The sequence below is a fragment of the Cheilinus undulatus genome, linkage group 3 (genome assembly GCF_018320785.1).
Source record: "Cheilinus undulatus linkage group 3, ASM1832078v1, whole genome shotgun sequence".
Lineage (NCBI taxonomy): Eukaryota > Metazoa > Chordata > Actinopteri > Labriformes > Labridae > Cheilinus > Cheilinus undulatus.
Genome location: NC_054867.1, coordinates 39,600,983 through 39,614,765, shown reverse-complemented (window position 1 = coordinate 39,614,765; position 13,783 = coordinate 39,600,983). Strand labels below are relative to the sequence as shown.

Genomic DNA, 13,783 nt, shown 5'->3' with positions numbered 1-13,783 from the left:
GCTATATACAATAGTTTGTGCCAATTTTGCTTATAACACAGCAACAAGTGCTGCAAGTATACTGTACAATTTTGCAACATGTATTTACGCTATAATGCATAAATGGTATCATGAGTCTACCAGCTTGGTTATTCAGGAAAATGCAGAGAATAATGATAGTTTTGGAGTGTAAAGAAGCATAAAAACATTAACCTTGCAAAGCATTCAAACTCCAGACTCCATCTCCGTCATCAGGCAAAGTCCATCTTGAAAAGCTTCAATCCAACATCCAACAACATTTTCGCCAAACCAAACACTGTTTGAACCAATCAGCATAATTTGAGAAGAACGAGGCGGTAGCTATGGGTGGGGTTTAGTTGTACTTGAAGCCGTTTGTAATGGCTGCCTCCAATGCAGTGATTAGCTCGGATATACAGTGCTTAACAAATTTATTAGACCACCACCCAAAGTAAGGTTTATGCCACAGCTGCCCTAAATTAACAACATTGGTAAAAATTTGTATAACCAAAATTATTTTCCATGTTTCTGCAGTGGTTAATACACCAATATGTAGAAGCTCTTTAACCCAAATGATATTTTTAATGCTAAAATATAATTATTATTGTTATCCATGAATTTTACAATTTACTGATTTACAAAAAAACTGTAAAAAATAGTAATGCACATTATTATTTCTTGATTAATATGTCAAATTATAGTTATTTACTTGCATTCCTGAACAGACAAATGAGTTTTAGTGGTTGAGTGTTATGCTTGATTAATTTCTGACTTCTCAGCGAAGCCCAGTGAGCCGGCTCAAATTTGGGTATAAAAAGGTGAATTCAGTTTGAAATTCCTCATTCCTGTTCAAAATTGTAAAATGTAGAGAGCTGACTGAAAATGAAAGAGTCCGCATTAAAGCACTTCATGATGCTGGATGGTCTCTGAGACAGATGGTCTAACAAATTTGTTAAGCACTGTAGCTCAAGTATAGCAGCAATTTTACCAGAACTTGACCAAGTTTCTGCATGAAATAAAGACTTAAAACAACATTGAAAGCTATCATGATGGAAAATATGTTTTTGCTCCTCTCCCAGCCTGCTTCAGCATGAGTTTGTGGTTGTAAGGTTTGCAGGTGTATCCAATGACTGCTGCAGTAATAGCTGTTAGCTCGGATGTAGCTGTAAAAAAAAAACCTTGTATTGGCAGAGAGGATGTTTTGGCAAGGCCTTCCTGATGGCCTTGACATCAATTTTAATCACCCAGAGGCTTTGCTATTATCAATCTGCCAGTGGTAGCCTGTCAGCTCATGAGAGGCGCGTGCGTACAAACGTTCGTCCAATCTACTTTTTTTTTTTTTTTTTTTAAATCCAAAGTGTGCCAAGAAAATATCCACACCACCAGCAGCAGCCTGAACCATCGATACAAGACAAGATGGATCAATGTTTTCATGTTGTTTACGCCAAATTCTGACCCTACTAGCTGAATGTCACAGCTGAAATCGAGACTCATCAGACCAGGCAACTTTTTTCCATGTTTCCTGTTCCTAGCTGACAGGAGTGGTCTGGTCTTCTGCTACTGTAGCCCATCTGCTGCAAAATTTGACATGCTGTGCGTTCAGAGATGGTACTCTGTATACCTTGGTTGTAACGAGTTGTTATTTGAGTTACTGTTGCCTTCCTATCATCTTGAACCAGTCTGCCCATTATCCTCTGACCTCTGACATCAACAAGGCATTTTTATCCACATGACTGCCACTCACTGGGTATTTTTCGCTTTTTCTGACCATTCTCTGTAAAGAGGGTTGTGTGTGAAAATTCCAGTAGATTAGCCGTTTTTTTTTAAATATTCAGACCAGCTCACTTTCAAAGTCACTTACGTACCCTTTCATCATCATTCTGATGCTTGGTTTGAACTTCAGCAAGTCATCTTGACCATGTCTAAATGTCTAAATTCATTGAGTTGCTGCCATGTGATTCGCTAATCAGCTTTTTGTGTAGACAAGCAATTACAGGTGTACCTAATAAAGTGGCCAGAAGTTGTAGATCCTTGCAGAAGTATTAATCAGATTTTTATGTTTAGCTGCTGAGGAACAGCTAACCGAGGAATATGCTCTTTATTATGCTGTGTTCATATCTGCAGGAAGTCAAACTTTCACAGACTGACTCGTACATGGATTACTTGGAAATGATGCTTATGGAAATCCAAAAATAGTTGGAGTCAAAAGCAGTTTTTATAAAATAAAGAAAGTTCTCCTGTATTTAAGTCAAAACGACCAAAGATGGAGAATCTGTAGAGGAACTGGCCAGAGATAGATAGTTATAAAACCCCAGATAGAGGCTATTTGAAGTGTTAATCAGGTACTTTATTCACTTGATGAGCCAGAAAGAGACAGTCCCATCTGCTGATTTTGTCAGTTTGAAATACTGTAAGCCTATGTTCTGTTTTCAAACTATGATTTTGATTAACTACCCTGATAGATTACCCACGCCTGTAGACCACAATTGCACAAGTCCTAGTGTGATTAAGTAAAGGAAACTCTATCGGGGTCACGTTTGAGATCAGCAGAATTAAAAACAGCTTCTATCTGTGCATGAACAGAACATTTAGAGCTGCATCTGTAGCTTTACATTGTCTGGTAGGACATCTCTCACCGGGGCAGATCCCCACATAGAGACATCAGGAGGCGTGGTGTTGTCATGCCCACGTTGCTGTATTGTTCGTGTGTCTGGAATCTGAATGAGAGTCCTTGGGCTGGATCTCCACCCACCCAAATCCTCAGAGGAACAATGAGCGCTGTGGGGAGAGAATTAATTTGATTTCAGTTTTCATGTTTCTTGGCATTTGTGTCTACTCTGAGACTAAGCTATATTGGAGCCTGAGCTTTGAAACAAAGTCCCGCTTGGAGAAAAACCCAGAACAAAAAAATGGCCCCATAAGTTCCTGTCTCTGTGTTTCTGAACTCTTGTTTTTTTTCTCTTTTTGTGACGCTTCATGCATCAATAAGTGCTCTGCTGCCTGCAGCTTCACTCAGCAGTACCTACTTAGATAATTAAATAAGAGACCTGGCTTTAAAATTCATGTTTTATTAGAGGAATAAAGGGAAACTAGAGAGTTTCTTTAAAGCCTGCTTACACAAGGAAACAAACAAAGGCAATGGCAGAATTAATACCACAAAGACACACAAAACAGAAATTAATTATGGAGTAATCAGCTGCCAAGGCAGGCCCAAAGCAAAGGGATCAATCGACGCTAAGCAGAAATAAATTTGATTGTGTTACTAAAGAACTAAAAGGAGTAATTTCAAAGCAAACAGTAGGCATAAACCAACAATTCAGATTTGACATGAAGCAGAAGAAAGAGGTCATGATGCTGATATTTTATAAACAAGTTTAAATCCTATTTCTAGCAGAACTTTGCACTGATTTAATGAATAATGAAGATATGCAACATCTACGTAAATGTGTAATTCATTTTCTGAGTGTTTGATTTGTTTCTCACTCAGGCTAAAGAAGAGGACGAGCACAAGCTGACCAAGTCCACGTCTCTGATTGAGATCCAACACCACCACCTACTGCACTGTCTGGAGAAAACTACAGTGAGTGTACTTCAAGGCTTCTTTTCATTCATTTCATCACTTTTGGCTTTTAAAATGTATGAAATAAAAATAAGGTGTGTTTATTGTCAATTTGGATTTTTCTCATGGTGATAATTTGAGCCAGCACAAAGCACAGCTTGTTCTTTAGGGCTGGAGGTGCTGGCAACTGCATGAAAATCAGTGTTTGTTGTGTTTAACAGCAGCCTCAGAAATGTGATTCTCTCTCTTCTAGTGCTCACATATCCCAACTGTATTTATTGTTGGGTTTTTTTTTATAGGATATGACAAAATTGATAAAACATCACGTCAAAAACTCCAGGGACTCTGTTTTAGGCAATTTAAAGCTGTTGTTCTGGAGACATTTAAGACTCCGTGACAGAGCCTCGATGCTAGACTACTTGAAATAAAGTTTCTAAGTTCAATGAAAGCATTTCTACTGTCAAAAATAAATATTATCTTGAAGTTAAATTATTGTGCCAGTCCAACTGAAACTTGACTATTAAAATGCTTGTCAGTCTGACTAGATTCATGCATCCCAATTCCAAAAAAGCTGGGACATGGTGTACAATGTAAATAAAAACAGAGTGCAATGATTTGCATAAACCCATATTTTACCCACAGTAGAGCATTAACAACGTATCAGATATTGGAACTGAGAAATTTTACTTTTTTTTTTTATATTCACCCGTTCTGGATTTGATGGCAGCAACACATCTCAAAAAAGTAGGGACAGAACCATGTTTACCATTGTGTAGCATTCCCTCTTCTATTAACAACAGTCTAAACCAGTGTCTCCCAAACTTTTTTCTGGTGACCCACATTTTTGATGATACAGGCCACTGGAACCCAACAACTTTGTTTTCTGTACATCAGTCCTTATCAGGTCTGACCTCTGCACTGTCCTTGACTAGTTGGTTGAGCTGATGGCTGGTGGTAGCTCAGATAACGTTTATTCTGGATTTAACCTTGCCCTGACACAGCAATTTCTGTTTCGTAAGGGTGAAAGAAGCCACTTCACCTCCATCACACGGGCTTTCTTACATACTTGACCTCTTGGGCCTTCAGTGACTTTCTGGTCTGGAACAATGTGTTTCTTTTTTTAATGGCCAAGCATCAGTAACTGCGACTTTAGCTCTTTTGCCATCTAGTGGCTGGCATAAATGTCTCGTTATTATTATTATGCTGCTTTAAACCAACTATATACTTTTCAACATTGATAGTGCCAGATGTTCCAGATGGGTCAACTGCCCATGCCATAGGCACTAATGAAACCCCATACCATCAGAGATGCAGGCTTTTGAACTGTGCACTGATAACAAGCTGGATGGTCCCTCACCTATTCGGTCTGCAGGACATGGAGACCAAGCTTTCCAAAAAGAATTTCAAATTTTGATTTATCTCACCACAGAACAGTTTTCCATTTTTCCTCAGTCAATTTTAAATGACCTTTAGCCCAGAGAGGACGGCAGCATTTCTGGAATGCTGTCTCACATATTGCTTCCTCTTTGCATAATGCTGCTTTCACTTGCATTCATGGATGGCACGGGGAACTGTGAGGACAGACAGTGATTTCAGAAAGTGACCTTGAGCTCATGCAGTGATTTCTAGTACAGAACCCTGTCTGTTTTTAAGGCAGCGCTGCCTGAGGGCCCAAAGATCACTTGCTTCCAATTCTGACTTTCAGCCTTGTCCCTTGTGCACAGAGATATCTCCAGATTCCCTGTATCTTTTGATGATATTATGTACTGTAGATTTCTTTGAGGAACACTTTTCTGAAATTGTACAATTTTAAGAAGCAGTTTTAAGCAGATTGGCAAACTTCTGCCAATCCTTACCTCTGAAAGACTCTAAAGTACTCCTTTTATTCCTAGTCATGTTACCGACCTGTTTTTAACATAATTGATGCTCCTCCAGCTGTTTTTCATTAGTACCACTTACTTTTCCAGCCTTTTGTTGCCCTGTCCAGACTTTATTTGACATTTTGCTGCCATCAAACTCAAACTGAGCTTATATTTTTAATGAAATGGTTAATTGTCACACTTTAAACATCTGACTTTTTTTTTTCTTGTGAAGAAAATATGAGTTTATGAGATCATTGCATTCTGTTTTTATTTACATTTTACACATTGCCCCAACTTTAAGGAATTAGGGTTGCTCTAAATTGAATATCCCAAACTCAGACTAGATGGTACACATCTTGCGTGTACCATAAGGAAAGAAAATGGTGTGTGATGTATGTATATGACTGTAAAGTTTGTTCATATTTTTATCGTTTCACATACAACCATTCAACTGCTTACTAGCTTGTTTGTAAGGTCACAAGAAGGATTAATGTAACTATCTGAAAGGGGACATATAAGCATGTATCGTTGCAGACATGGACATGCTTTCGTAAAAAAATAGATTCTGCCGCTGTGCTTAAGAGCAGTCAAGTTAAATTGCCTTATCCAGCTATAGCTGTAGCACATCACTGTGTATGCAAACATGCTGAATGTGGTATAAAGATTAACATTTTGAAGAGTACCTGACATTTTCTTGAGTCCAGTGAGCTCCTCTCTTGCATTTAAAACATGACAGTTTTTTCTGAGATTGAAAAGCCTAATCATGTACAACACCGTAGGGGCCTGTGTCCACAGCCTCCATTGTATGCGTTGGCAGAGCCCACCACTGTAGTTTGAGAGCACTGCTCACCAGTGTTTACTGTTGGGTCGGTAACACAAGTTAACAACTGCTTTCCCTGTGAACTTAATATCTTTCTTTTTCAAGGGAATATCACCAAGAAAACATGAAAACAGTCTAAAGGAATCCTGTCCTGGCATTTGCAGCAGCTCTATACTTGGAAACTTTACCCTTGAAAAGACGAGTCAGGTCAGTTTCTCCTCCGCCGTTGCTTTTGACAAATCTGGTATTATAAGTCCCGCCCCTTCTTGATTTTAATTGGCCAGTGAGAGAGAAGAGACATTGACGAGCAGGCCGCTCTTTACACATTCTGTTTTCAACTGTGAGCACTGTGACTAAATCAAGAAAAGGCTGATGCTGAGGCGTTTTTGGGTTTAGGACGTCAAGAACTAAAAACGCTGGATGTTGCTATGAGAATGAGCGCTGCAGCACAAAAAACGGCGGCTTTGGACACATGCCCTTCATCAATATACAAACAACAGTCTCTTTTGCACATGCACCTTCAAAAACTTCAAGAAATTTTGAAGCAGGCAGCCCCTGAAATCTTCCTAAGTGGCTTGTTCACAAGCCTATTACAGTGGAGAGGAGGGCGGTGTCAAAGGATGCAGTAAATGACAATAAGAGTGGATAGGAACATGCGGCAAACAGTAAACATAATGAAGGTGTTGCATGATGTAAAGATCACAATGGTTGTCTATCAGTCACTTCCCACTTGCGGTTAATTTGCTTGAACAGTTCTTGCTGCATTTAAGCATCAGCTCACCTCAACTTTATCTGGTCATTTAACAAGGGTAAATGAAGGAAGAGATCTAAGTGGGAAAATTGTCTGCAGCCACACATGCAGCTCACTTTGAAAATTTCGGGCAATTTCAGTAGTTTTGTGTACAACCCCCATTCCCAAATGGTTGGGGTGTCATATAAATTTTGTAAAAAAAAAAAAAAAAAATGTAATGATTTGCAAATCTCATAAACCCATATTTCATTCACAGTAGAACATAAACAACTTATCAGATGTTGAAATTAAGTTTCATGAAGAGCTTTGGCTCATTTTGAATGTGATGGCAGCAATACATCTCAAAAAAGTAGGGACGGGACCAGGTTTACCAATGTGTAGCGTCCAACAGTCTGTAAGCATCAGGGAAAGTGAGGAGATCAGTTGCTAGAGTTCTGGGAGAGGAATGTTGTCCCATTCTTCTCTGATGTAGCATTCTAGTTTTTCAACAGTCCTGGGTCCTTTTTGCTGGATTTTGCATGTTTTCAACTGGGGAAAGGTCTGGACTACAGGCAGGCCAGTTTTTAGAAAAAAGGTTGCTCTAATAACGCGATATATTTTTAACCATTGATGTGTAAGCTGCCCTCGCTGTCGGCACTAATGCAACCCCATACCATCAGAGATGCAGGCTTTTGAAATGTTCACTGGTAACAAAATAAATGGTCCCTAACCACTTCAGTCCACATGCAGGACACAGCGTCTGTGGTTCAAAAAGGATTTCAAATTTGGACTCATTTGACCACAGAACAGTTTTCCATTTTGCCTCAGTCCATTTCAAATGTGCCCAAATTTTTTGGATTTGAGGTTGTATGCATGAAAGCATTAAATGTATGAGACTCTTTATGTATTTAAACCTTGAGTGCACCATTTATTTCAGTATGACATTGATAATTAATTTAATTAAAACATCCTATTGATTGTCAGCAAAAAGCCAGGGTCAACAAGTTGAAAAGGCTTCAAAATGTTCATGCAACATTGTCATTTTGATTTTTGTGTATCTGTGACCATCAAAGAGTAGAGAACAGCAGGAGCACAAAAGTTCTGATGGTAAAAAGTGGTTGGATGATTAAAACTGGTTCTTTTTTCTCAACATTTAATATACTCCATGGTCAATGGGTGCACGTTTTTAGAATACAGTTTCAGATAAAGTTTATTATCAATTTAATGAAGTGTTTTTATCAGTAGAATTTTAAATGACTTATCACTCAAGGCATGAATTCCCATTGTCTGCATTTTACTTTCTCCATATTCTGTTTTCTCCTAACCCTCCCTGTGGATTTAAACCTTTATCCTGTTTGTCGTCTGCAGGCTCATGAGTTTGTAGACGAGCAGATGTACGAGCAGAACTGTTTAGAGACGGCTCTTCAGACGTACACGTCACGTAGCCCCTCCATATCCAGTCATGGTAGCTCAACAGGAACTTGCTGTGGCTGCAGAGCGAAGAGAAACACTCTTCCCAACGCCAGCCTGCCTTCCTCCCATCCTGTACCGACGCACCAGAGCCCCCTGCAGGAGCTCAGCGCGTTTCACATACAGTGTGGAGATGTACCACCGCACTCCACCAGGTAAGACAAGAAGAATCACCTTAGACCAAGTGGTCCATTTTGCTTTAGTACAGTTTGGTAATAATAACCTTGATCTTGCTTGAGTTTCCAGAGTTAAGTCCATCCAGCAACCCTCATAGTGAAATACTGCCTCTTTTTTAGAGACCAAGATCATTTGGTCTAGCTCAGTAGTAAAAGCCAGCCTTTCAGCTCTTCATTTGGTACACATTTGGCTTTTTTAGGTCTTTTAAACAGCAAAATTGGGAAAAAGGCAACTAGCTCTCAAACAGAAGCTAGCTTTTGTAGTTCACATAAAAGAGTATTAAAACCAGCTTGTTTCTGAATAACACATTAGTACTCACTCATAACTTGTCATCTTGAATGGGCTGTCATTTCAATATCACCAGAAACTCACAAGGTCTATGTGCTGAAAAGTGCCTTTTTAAAAGCATGTTTATAATGGAGAAAGTGTGTCACCTCCGGCCAGCTGCCGCTCCTTGCTATGGTGACGTCAGGTTCGGCTGGCGCCACCAGCTTCATGTCTGGTTAAAGGACTTCTGCAGGAACAGAGACATCCCTGTCGTGGACGATTTTACTTTGTTCATACACCGTCCTAAACTTTTCAAACTGGACCGTCCTCACGCAAATCTCTCTAGTTTGCAGATTTTGTCTATGAACATTGAATTTACACTTTATTCCTGTAAGGCTTTCAATACCTAACATCCTTCATGCCCAAACTCCAACTCAGGTACATTCATCAGGCCAGAGTTAACTCCCCGTTGTCCTTCAGTTACCTTAATCTATCACTGTCATTCTCCCACCAAGCCTGATCCTACAGTTTTATCTCCTATTGCTAAAAATATCTTTTCCAGTATTGATTAACCACAGACATAGGACACCTGTCAAATACTGTCGTCCCACCACCACACATGATAACCTAATTACCATCCCTTGCAAATCTAACCTGCCTAAATCAATTCCCCCCCACATCATTTTTGCCCTTTTTAACTGTCGTCCCCTGTCAGATCCTTAATATATCACCGCCTTTAATAACTGGAATATTCTGTCTTCTTGGATTTGTGAAGCACTAACTATGGGTTTTTTAAAAAGTGATTTATAGATAAATAAAATCTATTATAAGAAAATGATAGACAGAAGCTGTTCAGCTCAAAACAGCCTGTTTTGTATTTCTCCTGTATTATCGCTGCTGCACAGGAAGTGAGGATTCTTTGGGTCAGTCACCAGACTGCAATGAGTCTCCACTCTTTAGGGTCAGATAGGTTCACTTCATACCCCAAAAGAAAGTGGAACCCTGCCAAACCTTGGAAACAAAAATTAATGTTTACCATACCAAACTGAACTCAGCCATACTGTTTGGTTCCAAGTGTGGAAGGATAACTGCTTACTTCTCTCTGGTGCTTGGCAGATAATGCCTTTAGGCTGCAAACATAGTGACATCTGGTGGTTTGTAAAAGGACTGCAACATCTCACTGATGTAATTGATGTAATTGATGAGTGCAATCAAAATACATCAGGTTTGAATGCATTTTACCTCCAGATTATTTGACTAAAAAATTAATGAGGCTGACCGGACGCTGCAGTTACTGGGACTTGATTACCAAAAAAAACAGGATTTATTGATTTATACATTTGTTTTGTACATGTTAGTAAAACAAAATAAATTAGCCCCATTTCAAAATGAAATCAAGGTTCTTCTAGCTGTTGAGTCTGTTGAGGGACAGAAATATTTCTTACTGCAGTCTGCAATCAGTTCAATCATTTATCAAGATCTGATTTTGCTGAAGAACATCACCTTTTCTTTCTATGAAACTTTCTGATTGCACAGAACCAAGCCTCCACCGTAAATGATAAAAATGATGTATTGTGGCAGACTAAAGAGGCCTGATAATATTAATGAACAGTGACAAAATTACCAAGATGCTGATCAGCGTTACACTCACACATACAATGATCATGTTAACAGTGATAATTTGTGTTTGGATTTTTTACTTTATGTATTGTTCTAGACTCATTTAATGCACAACATGGATCACAGACTCCCTCAACATTATTTTAAAGCTTCTGTTTTACTACTGGTGTTTAAAGAGCTTAAGTCTGTGTTTGATTCTGTAGGGTTAACAAAATTATTCTCTGTAAAAGTTGTGCAATACTCCCAAAAAGTCACTAGTGGGAAATATGGGAACATTGTTTAAGATATTGTTTTATTATTTTGAAAGTCTTTCTTTTTCTTTACTACAATATCCAGTTTAGACATTTTTTTTAGCAGATGGCATGTTGTCTGAAATTGCAAAAGAGAACTTTTTTAACCAGCTTGCAGTACAACTAAACTCCAACTGTAGCTACAACCTTGATGTTCTTAAATAAAATTTTCAGACTGAAGCTTTGCAAGATGGATCTGCCTTATAGCAGACATGGAATCTGGCTTTGCAAAGTTATGTCTTTCTGGGGTCTTTCCACAAAACTGCAATACAAAAGATGACATTCAAGAGACAACAGACAGTTAACCCATCATACAGTCCCTACAACACAAATCCCCTCACTCACCCAGTGTTATTAGGGCTTTAAACTGTAATTTCAGGGCAGTGTCACACAAAATGATGAACAACACACTGCAGAAACAGCCTTTGTTTGCTTTTTCCACAGCAAATATTCTCAGTGAGGATTAAATTTAACCATTTAACTGTTAGAAAAATGCAGACTGAGATTTTTTTTTGTACAAATATTCAATTTGCATACATAAACAAAATCTAATGAAGAGAAGAGGTACTCTTTGTTGAAAGGAGTGCCAAAATCAACACAAAAGTTCCTGAAATTCCTTACAGAAGCATGAACAACTTTTTGTCTTTACATCCAGTATAGAATAGTTCAGTCAGAAACACTCTCATCAGATATTTAACTATTTAAGTGCAAAATGGATATACAATTTTACTTGGCAGCTCTGCTCAAAAGATGCTCCCTGGGTTAGTCAAGCAGCATACTTTAACTTTCCAGGGGGCGTGTGGCTAGAAACCCCCATCTGGATGGTACCTTTATGACAATGCATATTGGATACAATAAAACTAGTTCAAAAGCAATTAATCCACAGTAGCATGAATCTGAATGTGAGGGTGCAACAAGCTTTATGCTTTAAAGGAGGAGGCTGGGGTGGAGGAGGTTAAGCTTCCCCATCAGCATGATGCATCAGCATTAGTGCAAGCAGGGATTAGTGAGAAGTATGTCATGTTTAAATACACTGCTGTGTTGAGATAAAGAGCTGTGATTGGCTGTGGGAGCTGAGAGGCAATAATTAGGATCAGCTGGCTGTCAGCTGATCACAGCTGGGCGTATGGCCTATGTCCAGCATGAACTTATGCTAGGCTTTATGTTACTCCTCATATATTAACAGTATAATTTCTGAATAGATCTGTGTGAAGTTCACATTTCATGATGACTGCTTATATTCTTTTTAATGTATTTATTTCTTCTGTTTCTTTAGTCGCTCAAACCTCAACCTGAAACCCGACAACAGCAGCAGGATCAACTGCAAAGGTGGCGGTCGGATCACCACGGCCATCATCAGCCTCCCCACGCCTCCGGCTTTGACCCCCGATGGTGACGGTCTCCATGGTCCCCCACAAAGGAGACCGCCCCCAGCCCCGGGCCTCCCTGCAACACCCAGCATCCAGACCACAGCAAGCTCGGCTGGGATGAACATCGTCAAAGTGTCTGCTCTGTGACTTCCTGTGTGACGGATGTAACTCAGCTCAGCAGGAGAAGAAAAAGAAAAAGAAGAGGTCGTACTATGTTCAAGGCAGCACCCGGTCCCGTCTCACAGGGTCCACAGGAGGAGAGCTGATCCCCTGAAGAGTCACCAGAGGGTGTTTGAGAGAAGACAGATGAGATGAGGGCTGTAGATATGTGAACAAGGATCACACTCGTCATGTCGTGTTCGCACTGTAGATATGGACAGAATCACTGCATCTCTAATAGTTAATAACAGCAGAGTTACAGTCAGTACAGGGGAGGAGAGTCAAAGACTTTGTGCTTTAGCATACACCGTCCAAACAACACTAAAAAACAGAAAAATGTAAAGAGAATTCAGAGTGAAGAAGTGAAAGAGGATATTTTGTCAACTTGAAATGTGTTTGAAGTAAGATGAAGCAAAGTGTTGACTGTTTTTACTTGAATTTGTTTGGTCTTGTTTGTGTTATGTGTTGTTTGTCTAAAGTATTTTGAGAAAAAAAAAATGGAAACCACTTTTCTTTACAGCGCTATTCAAAAGGTCGCAGCACCAGTGCTGTAAATGTCTCACTGTGTTGGAAATTTAGACATTTTCTTGAAATTTGTGTATTTTCATCTTGTTGAGATTTGAATCAAGTCATGTTTTTCAGTTTTTAGTGATTGATATAACACTTCCTTCATGGTGTTAATGTTTTTCTTTATGATGTGAGACAAAGCAGTGATTTAAAGGCAGACCTCATGTTTCACAGAGAGAGACAAATTTTAAAAAGACTATTTTACCAAACAAAAATTTCTCAAAAATAATAAAAAAAACCACTTATTGATATGCTCGAGCACCCATGCAACAGGGTTAATAGAAAAGAGGAGCAAATGGTGCAGTTGTTTGGGACTATTTTGAGCTGCAGTTGAGTACAAATTTAAACTGAACATAGCAGCACCAGGCCAGTATACATGTGCAAATATACTGAAGTTTGCTGTAAAGTAGTGGTTCTCAACTGGTCGCGCCACCTTTTTAATGAAAAATCCTGAGGCAAATTCCTGAAGATTTTCAACCACTTAATCTTATTTCAAGAAAAATGTGGCAGTTTGGACTAGCTGGTACAAAACACAAGACTTTGCAAATGCAAATGACAAAGAGGTTTAAGAAATGCATGACTACAGAAGCCCTAAGAGGACATATATGCAATTATTTTATTTTGCATTGCTGCCCTTTGATCCTCCTTTAATCGTCATTCAATGAGATGATGCTATCAGTTGTTAAGACAGGGTTAAAGAGCATTATCGTAGCATGGCAGACACCATTAACTGGAGCTACAGAGGCCTCTAGTGGCAGTTGACTGCATTGCAGTTTAGAGCAGGGGTCTTCAACTCCATTTTCTCAAGGGCCAGCTTTTTCTCAACTGACGCTGTGGGGGTCGGACATCAAAATAAACTGAAATAAAATCAATATTTTTCTCTAATTAAAATATT

General features: G+C 39.1%; 1 protein-coding gene across 1 annotated transcript in view; it reads left to right on the top strand.

Annotated features, from left to right (window-relative positions):
* Nucleotides 1-12,681, top strand: part of LOC121507214 (potassium voltage-gated channel subfamily D member 3-like) — a 194,714-nt gene extending 182,033 nt beyond the window's left edge. The window contains exons 5-8 of the mRNA XM_041783427.1: nucleotides 3,485-3,577; nucleotides 6,344-6,445; nucleotides 8,337-8,593; nucleotides 12,069-12,681. Coding sequence (XP_041639361.1) covers nucleotides 3,485-3,577; nucleotides 6,344-6,445; nucleotides 8,337-8,593; nucleotides 12,069-12,309 — 693 coding nt within the window. The 3' untranslated portion in view covers nucleotides 12,310-12,681. The remainder of the gene's footprint in view (nucleotides 1-3,484; nucleotides 3,578-6,343; nucleotides 6,446-8,336; nucleotides 8,594-12,068) is intronic.
* Nucleotides 12,682-13,783: the final 1,102 nt, after the last annotated feature.